The sequence below is a fragment of the Pezoporus flaviventris genome, unplaced genomic scaffold, assembly GCF_033815535.1.
Source record: "Pezoporus flaviventris isolate CSIRO_AGI_PZ_B2104156 unplaced genomic scaffold, CSIRO_AGI_Pfla_v1 ptg000023l, whole genome shotgun sequence".
Classification (NCBI taxonomy): domain Eukaryota; kingdom Metazoa; phylum Chordata; class Aves; order Psittaciformes; family Psittacidae; genus Pezoporus; species Pezoporus flaviventris.
This window is the reverse complement of record NW_026892571.1, coordinates 2,356,904-2,377,148: the sequence shown is the minus strand read 5'-3', so window position 1 is coordinate 2,377,148 and position 20,245 is coordinate 2,356,904. Positions and strand designations below refer to the sequence as shown.

At 40.7% G+C, this 20,245-nt stretch overlaps 1 protein-coding gene across 6 annotated transcripts in view; it reads right to left on the bottom strand.

Moving 5' to 3' along the window:
• TENM2 (teneurin transmembrane protein 2) overlaps window positions 1–20,245 on the bottom strand; it is a 681,089-nt gene that overhangs the window by 53,094 nt on the left and 607,750 nt on the right. For all 6 annotated transcript variants that reach the window (XM_061456391.1, XM_061456390.1, XM_061456392.1 and 3 more), the window contains one exon: window positions 1,174–1,320. In XM_061456391.1, coding sequence (XP_061312375.1) covers window positions 1,174–1,320 — 147 coding nt within the window. The remainder of the gene's footprint in view (window positions 1–1,173; window positions 1,321–20,245) is intronic.

The following is a 20,245-nucleotide window of genomic DNA, read 5'->3' as shown; positions in this document are numbered from 1 at the left end:
GGAAGTTAGATTCTGGTCTTAATTCAGTCACAGAGATAAAGCAAGTTCCAGTTTTCTGAAATTGAATCAGCTCTAGAACTTTTCAAGTATTTCTGTAGCACTGATCACATGTGAAACCTAGGAACTAATGGGAGTTACAGGTTAAGCTAGCGGGTGATACTCAGATGTGGTTATTATCATGCGATCAAACCCAAATATACCTGTTCCTCAGTTTGGGACTTATGAACAATTTCCACACCCTAAAATCTTCCATAGAATTAAAGCACTAACCTTAATGACAATTTTACTCTTGAAGCAGCCATTCAAATAAGCCAAATATTTCCTTGCAGTTTTAGGAAATACCACAGAACATACACCACGGAAAGCTTTGCAAAATGAGATATGCTACAGCTGTTTTTGACAGTAAGCAGAGCCTTACCTCATGTGACTGCTCAGCTCACCTCGCTCAGCCCTTCAAAGTCTGGCACATGAACATGACAGCAAGTACAGCCACATACACAGGCTGTGTACACGACAGCGTGACCCTGGCCTCCAGCACAGAGCAGGAAAAGCACTGCTAAATGTCCGGGCCAGCCAGCCACGATGCCTGTGCACACCAGCAGCTGCCTTGCCATTCACCTGCCCCCACAGCCACAGGAAAAGCTCTGTCCAGGGCCATGCTCTGCACCCAGGCTCAGTGGGTTGGGGTGGGACTGCACCTGCCTGTGAGCTCCTGACCTGTGCTGTGGGTCATCACATCCCTGCAGGTCACCATGTCCCTGCGGGTCACCACGTCCCTGTGGGTCACCATGACCCTGCAGGTCACCACGTCCCTGCGGGTCACCATGTCCCTGCACAAGGCCACAGCTCACTTGGTCTCATTTGTTTCAAAAGAAATGTAACAACCAGTTTCACCTGAACATGAGCAAGAACTTCATTCCGTTGAGGGTGGCAGAGCCCTCTCTGGAGACACCCCAAACCCACCTGGACACGTTCCTGTGTGCCCTGCTCTGGGTGCCCTGCCCTGGCAGGGGTTGCACTGGGTGATCTCCAGAGGGCCCTTCAGCCCCGGTGACGGTGTGAGCAGCATTTGACAGCAACAACAGCCCAGGTCCTTCTGAAAGGAAATGACTCGCGAGGGCAGCGGTGGAACGCGCCGCTGCGTGGGGACCGGGGCCGCAGGGCTGTGCTCACCTCCCTCGTTGTCCTTGCTGTCCGCGCAGGCCGTCTCCATCGCGACGTTGCAGCCGGGCCCCCTCCATCCAGGCTGGCAGACGCACTGCCAGCTGTTCTGGCCCAGCGTGCACCTCCCATTGCCGTTGCACAGGTCGGGGCACCCATCTGGTTGAAGAAATGGAGAAGGTGAGGACAAGGTCCCGGCGCACGCTGCCGCTCAGACCGGTCACAACATCACTGTGCACACAAAAGAGCTGGTTCTGTTGGCGGGACAAGCACTCGCCTGGCCCAGAGCCATAGAATACCTCAGAGCAATGGGGGTTTGACTCAAGCCAGAAGGCAGGAGCACTCCTGCCATCAGACCTAACGTGTACCCTGGGGACCCAGTAAAGGTTAAGACCTTGCGTTGGTAGAAATTACAGTCTGCTGACAGAAGATCACAGCCTCTTATTTTTCCCAATGTACGTGTGTGGATACACGTACGTGAGGGAGAACGTCTTCTTCAACAAGCCTGTCAATGTTCAGAGTGCCTTTTGTATTGTGCAGTGCAGAATTCTCCAGAGCTTCCCTAAACACAGTTTAAATAAATAGCTATAAAAGTATTTTTAGCAGCCATCTAAAAAGACCTACTTATTTTACACTAAGTGTACTCATGACAACATTCCATGCTTTCCAAAAGGCACGTTGAAGAGAGATCCCCCAAAAGATGCCTGTTCTGAATTGACTATGGATATCACATGACATTGTATAGCATGAGCTGAATTAAAATCAAAAATATTCATTAGCTAAGGTGCTTATATGTTCTACCAGAATGTCCATAGGTAACAGAATACTTTGACTGCTTTTTCCTGAAACTAAGTCTCTTACTGACTATTCACTATAAAAAAAAGGGTAAGAAAACCAATTTCCAGCCTTCATATCTACAATCAAATGCGTCAACACCCAATCCACACAAGCATGTCTGTTTGTCTGAGGTGATAGAAGGTTTATGACTCCTGCAGCAGACCTCTCATCACACCTTTTCATGTTGCCTTACTGACAATAGATGTTGGGTCCCAGTCATTCAAAGACTCCCTTGTTTGGGTCGGAAGTAGATAATCCTGCCATCTCTACCACCACCAGAGGACATGGAATAATAAATCTCACTGCTGATGGTTTTGGGCAGAAAATTAATCTCCAAACAGCTCAGACAGCTTCATGCTCTCTCATCTTCCCCTGCACCAGCAGTGATGAGTCACTGTTGGCATCAAGGTCTGCAGGGACCTGCTGCAGCCCTCTCAGGTCTCACTGACTGGCTGGGTTAGTCCTTTGCATTTGCCACCATAATCCCAAGGGGTGACTATTAAGTAAGCACTCCACTTCCCCAGGCATTTTAAGAGTACCAAAGAGCTAATGGGCACCCCACCAGAGTGTGGATACTCTTTGCAGCAGCTGTGAAGGAGGAAATATCCTGAAAGCAAATACATCTGTTTTGTTAGAGCAGCACCACTTCAGATGTGCATCACTGGAGAAAGACTAAGATGACAGTTGCCTTTGTGCCCCTTTGCCTCCGCAGGTGACCGGGAACAGGAGCAACTGTCAAACCAGCACAGCTTTCCTAGCAGTGCTACAGGTTGAGCAGCCTTCCAGAGATCACCAGATTGTCTCTGTGTTTCCTCAAACCTGTTCAGAAAGCCACAGCTCTGAGTTTGTGTCTTTCTGCTCCTCCCAGCTGCCTTTGCTGTAGCCAGGTGATGGAGGGAAGCTCCTCCTATCCCGTACTGGTTTTCACACTGCTTCAAGAGTTTGTGTGGGAGCAGTGAGCTGCCTTGTATCCCTGGTACTCACACGACTCTATCATACTATGTAAGGATCTGCTTTTACTTTTCCTCACTGCATTGTTACCTGAGACATTTATAGTGATTAAGGAGTCTACAGCCACATTAATTTTTGATATGATTAGGAAAGTTTCTCATATTCCTTAAAAAAAACCAAAAATAAACGAATGTTGGGCCTGATGAAGGTGCTGGGCTGAGACCTCTGAGACCCCAGCTGTCCCACAGAAAAGGCTCTTTATTCATAACAGCAACCAAAGTTCCTGTGCATGCTCCTACCCAGGTGCCGGATACTGCATCATTTCTAGCACTGGCAGAGCAGCTTCATCTCCACCAAAGCTCTGTGGAGTAAAACACCAGGCCTCTGCCAGACCATTCAGTATATTTTACGCAGAAAGCTATCAGCAGCTAAAAACAAGTCCTAGAAATTTTATTTCAGGGCTTTTGCACATAAAAAAAATACAGCCCCCTTTCACTTAACTGTAAGGTTACTTTGGCATTACATAGCTTAGCTATAAAAAAATTGCACTTATTTTGCAGCACAGGTAATATATTTTCAAGGCATTTTTTCCTCTCTTTCATTTGTCAGGTTGTTTGAATGACCAGAATAATAATGTTTGAGAGGAGGCATCATACTGTAGGACAAATTATTTGTTTTAAATGAAAACCAAAGAGTAACTGTGAATATACACACAGGATGAGGCACCGAGGAGAATTAAATCACTGAAGCAGTTTGCTTTGCATCATATGAGCAAGATGAAAACATGAACAGTGGGGAGCTAGCAGAAGCTCTGAAAGTTTTACGTGCAGCTGGGACATGACTTTGCGTTTAGTCTAAAGAGAGAAGCAAGCATCACTGGGTTAGACATGGTGTTGCTAGGTAACACTATGCTACCTTTATGGTGTCTGTTTAAACTCTGGCCTTCCAAAGACAGACTTGGTGCTTCAGTAACACAAATATCAGAAGGAAGGGTTAAAAACCAGCAGTTGACTATAATAAGATCCAAGTACTTTGACAATAATGTCTCCCTTAAAAGATCTGTTAACTGAATGCTGTATTAATTTTCAAAAGAGTTCTAAGTAATGGACAACTCTTTAGACATCTGGCATGGTTACGTGTGTTCCCATATATGCATGTGTGCATATATGCATTTCTGTTTATAACTTTGTTTCTTCAAGCAAATATTTACATAGTATTATAGTTTGTTAGACCAAAACTTGCTCTAACAGCCTGTTGACGTATTGGCAGCTCTGCTGACAACAGAGCTCCACTATGATCTATTAATAACAAGTTTTCTTCTAAAAAGAGTTTATATTTGGGCAGTGCACTGAATAGCACACTCGATTTAAATCTTTCTATATGTGCATGTGCGCAGTGATTAGTACTGATGAACATTCTGGTCACACACAGCACCTGCATGTGGCTAATGGGTCTTGATACCCTCCAGCAGGTTTTGACACTGGGCAAGGTCACAAAATGTCTAACTGAGGAGCCTCCAGAGCCTCAGGAAGTGCTTGGTTCTCCCAGCTGGACATACAATACAGTCTTTGCTGGACATGCACACTGTACGAAGCATATCCTAACACCAAGTGCTCTGTTCCAGCTTGCTTTCGTGCTGCACTCCCAGCTCACACAGAACACTGCATTGCCTCCTGGCTGTCTTATGAATTCACTCACAGAACAAGGCAGTTAGAGAGAAGGGCTATCAACATCTAACCTTAAGAAATAATCTGCCATAGTATGAAGCTCTCAGTCACGGCACAGAAAAGAGCCCTTCGTGCTAAGCAGACAGGTTGCTATTCCTGGTGTGTAGAGAAATTCTACTCATCTTTTCTATTATTGTATACTTAATGGAAAAATGTCAAAAAGCTAGGTAAAAAAAAAAAGAAGAAAGTGCTTGTTTAAAGTGCTAGATTGACACTACTGCAACCTGTGACTTGCCTGGGGGACTGCTAACTGAAGCTTTAATACAGGGATATACCTATTTACAAGTAAAACAGCACTTACATTTCTTCAGCTTATCCATTCCCATGCACATATGGTGACAGAGAGAGGAGCTTTGGTGATACATAGCACAAATACTTGATAACAACATGTGAAAGCTATGGCTTAAGGAAAAGTGTGGTAACTTTGCCATAAAATAGTTGAATTCCTTTGTCTAGGAATCAATTAGATTTCTGTCTCTTGACTGTGCCTATTACCAAGAGGAACAGGATCTACCAAGGATGGTAAGTAAATAATGTATTATCAGAAAAATAGGACACTACTTACCAAAGTACTATGAAAAATGAGAACATGTCAATAGGATGAGGAATATTTAGTCAACTACAACTCTATGTTTACAGTTACTACATTGATCCTTTTTCACATTCTTGGTATCAATGGAGAAAAAGGATCAAAAAGGATGGAGACCTTTGCTTAGACAAATTAGGAAAAGAAAGCTCCTGTATGGAAGCACTTAGATTTTGTTACTTGTTTGTAGCTCCACAATGCCACAGTCCATGAGAGGCCTAGAAGATGCTATAACAATACAAATTAAAGTGTTTCTCATAGCCACAACAGAAAAACAAATAGTGAATCTAGAAAACAACCGCCACAGGGATGCTCAGGGGTCTGGAGCATCTCCCTTATGAGGAGAGATTGTGGGAGCTGGGCCTGTTCAGTCCACAGAAGAGCAGACAGAGGGGATTCCATCAGTGCAGATCAGTGTCTCAGAGGCAGGTGCCAGGAGGATGGTGCCAGCCCCTTTTCAGTGGTGCTCAGTGCCAGGATGAGGAGCAATGGCCGTGAACTAAGCCACAACCAGTTTCACCTCAACATGAGCAAGAACTTCTTTACATTGCAGGTGGCAGAGCCCTGGCACAGGCTGCCCAGGGGTGTTGTGGAGTCTCCCTCCCTGGAGACATCCCAAACCCACCTGGACACGTTCCTGTGTGCCCTGCTCTGGGTGTCCTGTCCTGGCAGGGGTTGCACTGGGTGATCTCCAGAGGTCTGGATATATTTATGAGAGAATACTCATAGGTTTCATCTACAGTAAAATTATTCTGAGGCTAAATATGAGGTGATTGATTGATTCATTTTTTGACTCAGCAAATAAATTTCTAGAAGGTAGACAGTACCTCATAGACTCTATCCACTTTGGGGTAAATTTTACATGGAGTTTCTTTTCACTGTACCTTTTTAGTACCTTGTACTGAAAATTGTACCTTCAATTTCATTTTTACCTTTCATTCAATTTCAAATTTGAAAAATTCAAATGAAATTCAATTTTCAAGTTTGAATTTTTACCTTTCATTCAATTTCATTGTACCTTTTCATTGTTTCCTTTTCAGTACCTTTTCCATTGGTACTCAGAAGCTCCAGGTATATAAATACATGTGTACCCAGCTACTGAGGCATATATAGATTTTCCTTTGCATAAACTACTTTAAAACTCCAAAATAAACATTTCAAGTAAATCAAAATATAAAGACTGTCTGAATAATTTGTAGTTTCAGTCTAAACCTCAATAATCATCAGAACTTCCATGTATGCTGGGGCAAATCATTCCAGAAAATGAATGAAGGGAAAGGGCAGACAGGGAAGGAGAAATTAGAGAAATCTTCTTCTTTTTAATGCTTTCAATCTTTGAAGGAATAGGTAGCCTCTCTGTACAATTAAAGTAAAAAAGTTAATAGGAGATATGGAGGAAAGAAAAAGTAGAATCACTCTAGGTGATATGTTATAACCACTTAGAGAAATGGACAGTGTTTTTAGCCTTTACTCAGTTTGTACATGGAAACCCAGACATAAATCAAGAGGTTACACCTGCTGCATCCTTCTGATCCAAAGCTGCACCGTATGTGTAGTGCAGCTGTAGTCTGGAACACACTATCTCTTGTTTGTCTTTCCAGCTAACCTCATTTCACATGTCCGTACCGAAAGCCCACTGGCAGTCAGTGAAGTCTTTCCATTGACCTGAACTGATGCTGGACCAGGTGGTCCTATGAGTAAAGATACCCAGCAGTAGAGAGTATGTATGTTGTACAGCACAGAGTTTTCTTGCTCACAAGATACATGTGAGTTTCAAGGGCAACATTTAAATTACATTTAAATCACATTTAAATCCTATTCTCATTACAGCTGTTAACTACAGAACTGTAACAAATAAAAGTAGTCTGATGATGGTACCTACAGAATACAGAGAAATTACAGAAAAGCAGCAGTGACAATAGCCTGTTTAATTTGGATTTTAGAGGATAATCACTGTTTTCATATTTTCCATTCACTCCTTCAGTGAGTTGCTGGTATGCCTACAGCTATCTCGCAAATAATAAATGAGGTACATGGAACGAGGTACCTAGCAACACTGAAAATAAAATTATGCTTTTTATTTGCTATTGTTATTTTTTAATCCTTCAATTCCAAAGCCTGCAGGGCTTAGTTAACGCCAAAGAAAGGGTATACAAATAAAATGACGCACAGTGTTATGCTAGGCACACAGGAGCTATTTTCTACAGAGTAACGTTTTGACAAAAATAAACTCTAACCAAAACCATGTAACTAAACCTATGTTAATGCAAAATAGTATGGGTTGAGAGGTGAGGCCCCTTTGAGTGCGTCTGGACAGCTCTGCATGGCCAGAGAGCCACGCAGAAGCACTAGCTCAGGTCTTCAAAGCAGGAGAGTCACAGAAATTGAAAATGGTCAAGAGTGAACCAGACCTTTCAGTGCAGCACAAACCTGGTGTCACTGCTCAAGTACCACAGCGGCGCAGCTGGCGTTTCAGAGCGCACGCACACAGAGGGGAAGCTTTGTGGCACTGAAGCATTTCTCACCAAGATGCTGTGACTGGCTTCCTTGCTGCTGCTTTTTTTTACCTTTTTATATTCTAGAGAAAACATGTTTCAAAATTACCCAACACCCCCCATATTTCTTTAAGATAGATATCGAACAAAGGAATGTATGGAATAACTATTCACAGATGTGCTGGGAGAGAGGAATACATGCTGAGTTGAGAGAATGGGCCAGCTAGACTTTTATTTATTGAAGAGGCTGAAAAGATGGGGAAGCTGAGAACTGAAAACTCCTGAATCCCTCCACTCAAATACTTTCTGTGGAGGCAGACAACTACAAATGTTAAGTAAGGCTTCTTAAATTGCCTGGGATACGTATGTCATAACAGAATTTCTTTCTAAATTCTGTCTGCTACGTATCTATGCAATTTCTGTCTTTCACATGTAAAGGTAAGAACTCGGAGAACATCAGCTTTCCCAAAGAAATAGAAAAATGTGGGAACACCATGTGTGACTGTTCAGAAGAAGAGAAGTAAACCTCACACAAAGGGGATCTGCTGGTATTAAAAAGGGAGTCTCAAGAGAAGTCATCACTTGCATCTTTCCGAAGAACAAGAACTATAGAAAAAATACAGAAAAACACCCTCAAAACCCCTGAAACAGGGAGGAAAGCTCACATTGCAATATAGGTCACAAAAGTCTGAGACTGAATAAAGCCCCCACGGGTGTCAGAGCATCTCGCCTTGTTGACAAGGGATTGTTCCCAGCAGTACATTCCACTCTATCCAACTTCATTTTAAGTGACTTAAGCAGATGGGCTCCCATTACTTTCTTAGGGGGAGACACCCTTGAGGTTTCCCTCTTGTGCACAACCAATAGAATTCTCTAACTACCAGCAGCTTTTGGTGTTACACCCACCACCACCGCTCCCCCCACCTTCAAGCTGCCAGCAGCTGAGCAGGGAAGAGAGGGTGAGTTTGTGCTACCCTATCCTGAGACTTGAGGAAACCAAACAGATTAATAGTCAAAAAATCCATGACTGCTCAGAAGGTTGAGCATACACAAAAAGATTCAGCTGAGCCCAGTTGGGCTATTTATGTATATAAGAAAGACAGATTCAAGAAGGCTGTTCAGCCTGGAGAAGAGAAGCTGTGTGGAGACCTCAGAGCAGCTTCCAGTGTCTGAAGGCGGCTAAAAGGATGCTGGAGAGGGACTCTTCATTAGGGACTGCAGCGATAGTACAAGGGGTGGTGGGTTCAAACTGAAACAGGGGAAGCTCAGGTTAGTGATAAGGAAGGAGCTCTTCCCTGTGAGGGTGCTGAGGCCCTGGCACAGGGTGCCCAGAGAAGCTGTGGCTGCCCCATCCCTGGCAGTGTTCAAGGCCAGGTTGGACACAGGGGCTTGGAGCAAGCTGCTCTAGAGGAAGGTGTCCCTGCCCATGGCAGGGAGTTGGAACTGGATGATCTTAAGGTGCTTTCCAACCCAAACCAGTCTGGGATTCTACAATTCTATGAAGGAAGGAAGACTGCATTTATGGCAAGGTTTTTTTGATGGGGGTTGGAACTAGAAGTAGGGCTAAGACCTTCAAAGTCCCTTCCAACCCAAACCATTCTATGATTCTTTGAAGTTTAGTCATACGACTGGGAAGCTTCTGCAATGCTGAAAGACCAAGTGTTCTGCTGCAGCCAGGAGGCCAGATCTATTCCTGCAGATGTGGGACGTTCATGATATCTTGTCACCACACAACCCCACATCACTCACCAACTGCAGTGGGTGGCCAGGGGTAAGGGATGGTCTGAGCATGGTGTGCAGGCAGCATGCTGACTGCATACTGCTAACCTTAACATGGAAACACATCATATCCTTCACAGAAACCTACTCTGTGCACAATAGCTGAGTCAGTGATCAGGCAGTGAGTTTCAGATGTGTACCAGCATTAGCAAAGTAGTTACATAAAACACATGGACAGAAGACGTTGCTGCAGCCCAGCATAGCTATGCAGTTTCTTCTACAGGCTGAGCAGATTATTTGCTGAGATTCTGAGCACAAGCTAAAATTTGACCCTAGCAGCACATTCAAGTCACGCAGTGTATTTTCAAACAAGACTCTCATTCAACTCCTATTCATATGCCCAATAAAAAGGTACATAAAAGATGCAGTAAAATTTGTGTTTAAGATAGCTGGCTCTTTCAAATTAATCTTACTGTAACAAAATCCATTTAGAATATAATTCTGGGTAAAAATGCATTCATAAAACCAGTACCATAACCATAATCTTTTACTGTATTAATGTTTCTGATATCGGATACAGGGACTGGCACCATCCTTTGTAATATGTAATATCATTTCTGAGAAAGAAGCCTTCTCAAGTTGGATTTATCTCTAAAATAACATCTCTATAAATAGTTTCGTAGCAGGGTAATAATAAAGTGACCTATCAGACAGGATGTGCGAATTCAGTCAATCGAAGAGTAACAAGCAAAACATTGACCTCATATTTAAAATAATATACAACATAGATACAAAGTAACAACTCAAATTCCTACATTAATCACAGTGTTATGGCAGGCAGTTTTAGTCATTCATTCATAAAAATTAGGCTTCACACAGTTAATTGCTCCCCAACCTCCCTGCACACAATGCAATTTGCTTTATTGCCATTTGAAATGTGTGGCAGTCACAGCTTTTCAAAAACACACATCTGAAGGTTTCTGAATAAATGTCTTGGTAAAGTGCTGGTATACTTTTAGATACACTTGTTAACTAAAAAGATTCAAGAATCCCATATATACTGACACACAGAATTGTGTCACATTTCTATACTCCTTACCCACTCTACCCTCTCCATGTCATAGGGAGAGATAAACAGGAAAAAATACAAAAACCTCTTATGTTAAGTGATATCTGTACCTGGCAAAAGGATATTTGATATTGTGCTGTCAAATCCTAGACACTAGATTGATTTCAAATGCTCAGTTTCATTTGGCTAACAGAAATTTATAAAATTCAACATAAGGAACCCAATTTTTCCTTGTTTCAGATAGAAAACAACGCAACACCCTAGTTTGACTTTTATTAACAGCTAGGATGATTTATGAACTCAGAACCATACCCAGCTTACTGAAGTACCTGTAGTATTCTATTCTAACTTTGGAGGAAAGCATGAAGTCAGGTGATTTTAAAGCTATTTCTGGCTTCATGTTCCTTTATGTAGTTTTCATACAGAGCCGAGATACCAGAGGATGCTGCTACTCTATTCCGTGCTTCCAGAATGGCTGATGGAGATGGCATGGGGCCATGCTTATCCAAAGTTGAACACAATGTAATGATATTGTGAATGCAGTGTATAAAATGAGAAGTAAGCCCAACCCTTCACCTGCTCAGATCTGAACTCCTTAAATCCTTTTTTACATGCAGATGCCACAAAGGTAGGCCCAAATTCCATAGATTTACAATCTAAGACTGATATAAAAAGTACAAGATCAGGCTTGAAAAGGGCAGAATTGCTTGTTGCCACAAAGCCTTTGTCTGGCAGTATAGAGTATTCCCAGATCTCTTGTTGGACTGAAAACCCTCCAGTGAGGCAGATGTTCTTTTTCCCTATAAATGCCCTGATGGGTCAGCAGAGAAGACTACACTGTCACTGGCTAGCTTGTCTCCAGACACAAATGCCACCCAGTGCTTTTTTATTCTACTTTAAATTTTCAAGGAAAAACACAATCACTGGCTTTACTGCTCAGAAGGTATTTCTGAGCAACATTATTTGTTACAACAAAGTTTCAGTGCAGAGGCAGAGAAGGTCAACACCAAGTCAAGTCAAATCAGACATTTTCTGTTAAGTTCAGTGTATAGATACAGTAAATATAACTGCATTTATGTAGAGCTAAACCTACCCTGCCAACAAGGTATTTGTAATTAAGCGTTGTCTTCCACTGTGTTTGCACATTCACATCAACATCTAGGTCTCTCAATTAGATATGGAAACAATAAAGTTGTTTCTAGCATTCTGGAAATGATGGCCTAACACAGAATGATCATATGGGAACCCAGGTCTCCACAGGAGCATCACCCACACAGAAACAGGGATAACAACCCAACCGCTAACAGGTATGCCGTGCAGAACACAAAAGCTGACACTACAGACAAGGCCTTGGCATTAGCCTTGTCAAACACAAGGTATACTAAAAATCCTGCAAACTCATCTGTCTGAGAAAAACTGACACACTGTAATGTAAAATTAACTGTTAAATCTGAAGTGCCTAGACCTCTTGGGATCACGTCCTCCTTCACTGCCCAGACCGGTTTTTCATGCTTCTCACCTGAGGGCCAGGACACAAGCTGGTCCACACCGGCAAAATTCAGCCAAATTCAACAGAACTACATGGGTTTCAATCAGCTTCAAGGTTCATGGCACTTTGCTGTACCTGAGCCTTTCATATAATAGTTAAATTAACATTGTGGTTGTTCTTCAGAAAAGCATGGGTTTTCACTGGTTTCTATGCATTAAGCGACTACCACGCATGGTGAAAACCCCTGGATTACAAACTGCTGCTGGTAGTTTTACAGCCCTTCCTGCCTCTTATAAGGGTCATGGCTGACTAGCCCTTCTGTCTGAAAGGCAGTGAATAACTTGGGAACAGAATGCTCCTTTCAGGCAGGTGCCTGACCATTCCACAGAGAAGCAACCCTTGGATGTACCCATTCTAGCCAAATATCACTAACAACAAGTTTTTAATTTCCAAATGTTTTTATAAAGTCCTACTAAAACTAAACTAATATCCCAGATCTAAAGCAGTTTGGGATTCTGGGGGAAGACACACTCCTCACTTCAGTCACTGACTTCAGAATACCTTTATTCTCAAATCCTCCACACAGGGCATACAAGAGGAATTAATTCTTTCACCCTGTAAGTAAGAACTTACATATATATATATAAATAAAAATCACCTATTACCAACTTCTGCTCTAAATACAAACTGCATTTCTTTGACCATAACTCCTTTAATACATAAATACCTTTACAAAACAGAGTTAAGTCAACCAAAATGCCCTACTAAACTAAGCCAGCATTTACAGTGACCAAACTGCTTCCCTTACACCAGTACTACTTAACAGTTGTTTACACCAGCATTTATAATCCTGTCCACATTCAGGGCTGTGAGGAAATGGGATGTGTGCCCACACACATACATGCACAAGTAGGGCAGTGTAGTGAGAACAAGCAGATGTTACACACTACTCATGTTGCTCAATAAACTATAGAGGATACCTAGCTAGAGCACTGAGTGGTAAGTAACAGCCTACCCAAGGTGCAATACAGAGGACTGTAGGAAGTCTGCCCCAAAAACTATGGGCCCAAGTCTAATATCTGACCTCATAACTACCCCTGCTTTGAGGAAGAGGCTGCACTAGATGACCCCCTGACATCCCTTTCAAAGACAATTATCTGCAATCCCTTTAGTTTTAGAGCTGTATAATTCATACTCCTCAGGGCAGGGAATCCCAGTTTTCTCCTGTATCATCAAAATATAATTACTTGCTGTTCATCAGATATTAATGCCTGCACAGAATTTATAATTTAGCAATTACATTTCAGGTATGCAAATGCAGATCCTGTATAAATGTGCAGGTTATCCCTAGCAGAAGAATAAATATGAGCCTTAACTTTTAAGTTCTCATTTTCCTCCCTTACCGTGTAACAGATTAATACGTTCTATGAGCATCTATCCCTTAAATATGGTACAGAACTTTGGAATCCCTTCAGGATGAAAAGTACTATATAGACAGATGTATTTTGCAGCTGTTCTTTTAAAGTATTAATTATATGTATTCAAATAAATGGCTGCACACTGTAGGGTTTCAGACTACGGAGTCCAAACATTTCAGCGGTTCCAAAGGAAAATCAAAAGAAAGCACAGAAGAAAATCAAGAAGTTTTTAAGAAGCACTGTGGGGTAGTTTGGAATGAAAAAAGCCTTGATAACATACACTAAATGCTGCTTGAACCCCTTCTGGTTTGCAGGAATACTAAAACTTGTGACACTAAAACATGGTTAGAAGTGACAAAAAATAATGGACATTTGAACATTAGCATAAATATATCTCATATATATTAAAGCTAGAATTTATGGACTTTAAATAGGTACCAATGTAAAGGATGAAATACTGCCCACGACATAGCAGCAGTATTCTGCCACATAGGCAATGCATGTAAAAGAAATTAAAATACATAAACAATGCATTCTGAGCTCTGTATTTGCGTATGCTGGGGTGTTTGGCAGTTGTAGGATAGAAGATGAAAATTTCACTACATAAAATACATTTTATAAATAAGCCTTTAATTCTAAAGTGCTCTGCATCCATTCTGTGTCTCTTTTCAATATACATAAGCCTCGTGTATATCATGCAATTTTCCAACTTTGTATCTACCAGCTGCACAAATAACTAATAAAAGCTACAGAAATAATAAAGTTGTTTTCACAAATGAACTGTTTTCAACCCTGCATGCTCAGACAAAGCACAGGCAGCTCTCTTTTTGTTCCTTCTTTTTCTGCCTAAGTGCTGAAGGAACAAAACTCATAATCCTCCAAACACAGCCAGTTGCCTTGATATTTAAATTCTAAATAAATCTGGGGAACTGATTTTGATGTACTAGGGAGGTAACCTTCACCATTTCACCCCCGAGAAAGGCAAGAGGTTTTAACGTGCTCTTGGAAGAAATCTGAAAGAGGGAGGACTCTTTAAGCTCTGCTTGCTTTACATTAAAAATATTCACTATCATGCAAGTGACAGCTCTGCTCCTGGCCTCGCCTCACTACACATGGCCTTACTTCTCTGAAAGAAAGACTTCAGTTGTTCTGCTTATAGACAGAGTATTTCTTTTCCATTCCACTGAAGCCATCAGAAGGACCAACTAGGTTTTGACTTGGTTGCCTTGCATCTGTATTTGGCAGTTTAAGCCATGCTGAGACAGAAAGGATGTTATTACTTCGAGTGGGACTGTTTGCTGGGAGCACTTCCCTCGGGAAGAGAAATGTGATTCCTAAGTGAGTTGAAGATGTAGACAAGAAATCTGGAGATTGCTCCGCCTTGAGTGAGAGGATTCTATGATCCTTCACTGCCTGCTTCATGTAGGTGAAAAGGTGCACAACTATGGATTGTCATGATATTTGGCTTAGTTTAAAACACAACAGGCAAAAGCAGACTTAGCACTATTAGTAACAAACACCAGTCAAAAGGAATTTCCAACAACAAACTAAAACCAACCCAAAACCAGACACTACCCCCTCCCCCCCAGAACGAAAACAATCAAACACCACTTCCTGCCTTTAGCTTTTCTGTTCTCTATCAAGGTTATTAGTTGTCTTAGAAAAGTTCAAAGGAAAATTTGCAGAAGGTGAGAGCACTCTGCAGACCAGCATTCGCCTCAGTGCTCAAATGAAATGATAGCTTGGGTTACCATACTCTGCCCATTGCCCATAATTTCAATGGGGTATAGTATAATTTTTCATAGACATAGTTGAACTGTTTCAACATTCCAAAGAACATGCTAGAAACACACATTAATTAGTCTTTCCTTTAGACAGTAATGGTTTGAACAAGGCTGGGAAACCAAGCAGTATATAGCAGCCTTTTCCCACTGCATAGCAGTGTTTCACCACTTCAGAGAAGTACTGTCCTGACTCACACTGCAAGAGGAAATCCACAGCCCCAACTCGAGATTCCTTGCCTAGTTAACAAAGGGACACTTTGCAACCTCAGGTCTCTCACCTGAGGACTGATGCCATTTGACTCTACTAGGTTCAGGAGATCTCCACAGGTCTTAATCAAGCAAAATGAACTTTGGAGCAGCTTTAGGTTTCAGAGTAAATACATATGTGAGAATATGTTTAATCAGGCATAGCACATATCCAATTTGCTATAACAACTTCTGTAAGTGGTTAGGAAGTTTTTGCAGAAAATCCTTTTTAACTGGGTTTCACTCACTAGAAAAACTATCTGCAGTTTAATGCCATAGCCCTTCTCCTCACGGTACAACTCAGTAAACTTCAGACTCCTAAAGTGCATTTCCCAGCTTGCATACCTGATCCTCATTTTGAATGAAACAGCTTACTAATCTTAGTTATTTCTTCAGCTGGAATGAAGTTACCTGATTTAAGTCAGTAGCCGTAGCCCTGTGAAAGTTTGTATTTAATAAAACTGTAATTTTTTTGTCACAGGACAAAAACCAGAAGCAAGACTGAAAAGAGCAGACATCTTCATTTGCGGCCGTTACCTCACATTTGAATGACATCTCTCCTCACATTTTGTAACATCTTCATCTAAAGCAATAAAATGTGTAAGATAAAAGAAATAATTAAGATCCAGGGGCATATTCTGCAAATAACTTTTGAGAAAGCTCCCATTTGATATCGATTGGAACATCCACCTTAAGAAATCAGGTTCGTTATATACATCTTGCTGGAAATTGTTTTCAAATACAGTATTTGTCTCAGAAATGCTGACAAAAATCCTTAGTGTGGTAGGGGAAACTGTAACTATAAAGGCTGAATAAAGAGGCACAGTCTGAAATGGGAGGCAAATATGTTAAATTACCCCAATTCTGCTGAATAAATACTTCCCTTTTCAAAGTATCTCATATTTAAAACTTTCCATGCAGTAACACTTTTAAATTAGGTACTAGGGATATTAGGAATTTCATGCTAACTAGAAATACACATACTGGTCAAGGAAGAAAGACTCACTGAATTCTGTGTATGGGAGATGGAAAACTTAAAGGAAATAATTTGGTTTTAACAACATTTAATGTGAAATGAAAATATTTTAACAACATTTTATGTGAAATGAAAATATTAACAACTTCAGGAGAGACTTCAGTGTATCCATAGAGGTTGCTGAGTGATTTTTAATGTAATTAAGTATTTATTTAAAGTATTATGAACTACTGCTTTAAATTACAGGGTAGGGAGGGGCTGAGCAATTTTCATTCACTTTTTTCTTCGACCTATACGCAAACAAAATTGTTACAGAGCATATAAAAATAGATTCCAACGGGAAAGTATCAAACTGACAACATTTACAGGCCCCTCTGGATCTGAATTAAGGAAAGCTGCAACTGCAAGATAATGCTTAGGCTTCTATATAGATTTTTACATTTTGCCTTCAGCCTTCTAGTCAGACACCCAAGAGTAACACAGCTATATGTTTCTGAGGCGTCTGGTTCATAACCAGCTCTGTAGCGGAATAATGCAGAAGCAATGAGTGCAGAGCTATTTACATAAGCTTAACATTTTCTGTAGTGTAACACTGACCTAGTATCTCCTTCAAGAAACTACTGCCCTCTCAGCCTTCACACACAGAGTGACCTTGACTCTAATAACCTGTTCTCAAACATGGAAAGCTTCCTCCATTCTAAATCAATATTTCTGACTTATTTGGAGGGAAAAGAGGATTCAAATATTCCCAGGACACAATGAAGATATGTATGGACGGGCTTCATGATAAAGAATCAATTAATAACAATCCAAGGGAGACCGTAACAAAAGGCAATTTTACTCCTAGTTTCCAAAGAAGACAACAAAAAGATGGATTGGATCTAAAAATGTGTGTCACTGTACTTCCCTCCCCCCCCCCCCCCCAATCAACTGTCTATTAACAATGCTGCATGGTGAGCAATGCCAACCCTCATTTCATATTCCTAACAAACTCCTATGCAGTGATTTTCTGTCTTAAGCCTAAACCATCTTTTTTCTTTTTTTGCCTATTTGAAACCAGAAAAGGCACATTGCTATTACCTTTCCTGTACTGTAACAAATTAGCCTGGAAAAAAAATGTAAGGAGTAAAAGAAATCAGAATCTGTTAACATTTAACAAATTCATGTTGTGCTTCCACTTTCCAGCAGTAAATAATGATCCACGGCTTTCTGCTTTCAGTAATATTTTTGTTGTTCAAATGCAGGGGATTCTGCAATTTAAAACTTAGAGAATATAGGGAAGATACACCCAGCTTCTCTAAGTGCTTCATTCTAGGCACACTATCTTCCATTGTAAACCTGTATGTTATAATGCTAATTCCTCTACTAATTTCAGAGAGAGGTGATCTGTAACCCAGCACGTACACATTTTGCCCAGCTTTATTAACTGGAAAGCAAATAAGTCAGAAGAGTTTATGTTTAAAATGTACTGCAAAGTGGATGGCATTAGGAACCGAGTTCTACTGTGTGGTAATCCCAGTGGTTAAAACAAGAAGTCAATTCTCTCATCTGTACTAATGTGTCTCTGGTTTTAAGAGAATCAGCATCTTCTGGGACATTCAGGGGTTTGTGTTTGTGCACACTGGATTTACAAAAATATCTTCAGAGGTATTTGTGAGTAACTCATTCCAAGAGAAGCTCAGCAATCCCTTTTGATTCCAACAATTGGAAAATTACAGTGTTTGAAGCAGGAATACTTTTAAGATCAATAAATCGCAATGTTCTACCAGGTAAACATTCTATTCCTAAACTGATTGTTTTCCTGGTTTTTGTTTTTAATTTGTTCTTTTGGGTAATTGTCTTCTAAGTGTTGTTTCTAGCCTAAAATCATAACCTAGCAAGATTTTCACTATAAACTGATTTAGTTTTTAATTAAAAATAATGGCTTTTAATCATGACTACACTATTAGATTTTTTTCTTAGATAACAAGGCTATTATCACTACTATTTCCTTCACAACAGGGACTGCATCTTGATGCACTGTGGTTCCTAAGCTCAGTGTTTCAATGCTCTGAAAAACTGACTGTTTGAAGGCAAATTAAGGCATATTTGGCCTAGATGCATTATGAAACTTACTCATCTGTCACACTCATCAGTAACTTTACTCTTTGAACATCTACCTAAAAAATTCTCACCTGCAACTGTATAATTAACTGGAATGAATACAGAAGAGAATCATCTTTACTTTCTCTGGGTTTCTGTAAAAAATATATTAAGATGTTAAAAGTGTATATACTTTTTAATTATATGAAAGTTTCACTATCAGCTCATGTAGTTCAGTCTACCCTAATAATTCCAGAACATTTAGGAAGAAATACTTAAACCTTTCCTTGCAGCTGTTGTGTATGGTATCTTATTTTACAGCATTTTAAAAACAGGCCATAGTCTCTTGATGCCAAGTGGATCAACCTGCCCCGTGCTGGACTGTAAAAAACTGTGAATAGAAACTAAAACCACAATGGGATTAGGAAAAAGCAGTAAGCCCTGACATTGACTGGAAGTTTGACAAAATTATGGTTCCCCACTTACAGAGTGCAGGAAACACACAGCCTTTTAAAAGGCATTGTACAGCGGAGAAAATACAAATGAGTTGGGTAGGACTCAGGTGCCATTATGCAAACCATGTTTGAGAGAATGCAGAAACTCTTTTACACTTGAACATCTGGGACTCACTGCATGGCTCCCAATAACCAATGAGACAGCACAGGAAAAGGCAACGAATGCCAGATGTTAGATATCAGTTATGGGCCATAGAACAGCCTCATTACAGTAAGGCAGGAGTAAAAGTATCTTTGTAGTAGAATAGGAGGGAGCAGAGCTTTACATAAGCAGACAGACATGTCATCTCTGCCTAAATTTTCATTAGGGATGACGTTATGATCCATGTCGCACTGAAGTCTTTGTGAAGGCAAAAGTTGCTACTTTTCCAGGAAATCTGCTTAAGTGTTTACAAGAGGTACTCGCTTGTTGTGAAACATTCAAGCGTGTAACACCCAGTGCTAAGGGTCATCTCTCAGATTTTAAAATCTTCAAGGAATAGCTGGACCATGAATATCCTTTCTGCTCTACTCCTGTAACTGACTGAAGAGAAAACAAGGATAAATACACTACCTTAATTTCTCATGTCCCACTTTTCCTTTGGCTTTTAGTTCTATGACTGCGAACTGCTGGTAGACCCCAGTACTCCTTTGTCTCTGTCCCAGCATGGGTGTGACAGAATGAGATGGGCAATTATATGTCAATCAATCCTGTATCACTGAAAACACTACAGTAGTATGTGCTGGATACCGTAGAGATCTACACACCTAGTTACAATTTTCATGGCAGCTATAAATCAGGTAATAATGACTCAGGCATTACTCCAACTACCTGCACTTTCAACATCCAGAGATGAACACGGACCATGCCCTCACACCTGAATGCTTTCAAGAACATGTAAGTTTGTATTTAGCTCTTACATTGCAGTTACCTAAATAGTGTTTGTAATTTCTTTGGGCAAATGAGATGTATATGAGATATATAATCTACATTACATGATAAAAAAAAAAAGTTTGCTTCTTTTTATATATATAAATAAACTATATCTAAAATGGAACAGACTGAGGCTGCCTACAAGAATAATCTCCAGAAGCGAGATTATCCTAATAAGCATTTCCTAAGCAGGTCAGAATAGGGATGGAAAGAAAGAACAAGAGAAAAGAGCCGAATAACATATATTTCATAAAACCTTTGTTCAATGAGAATGGCT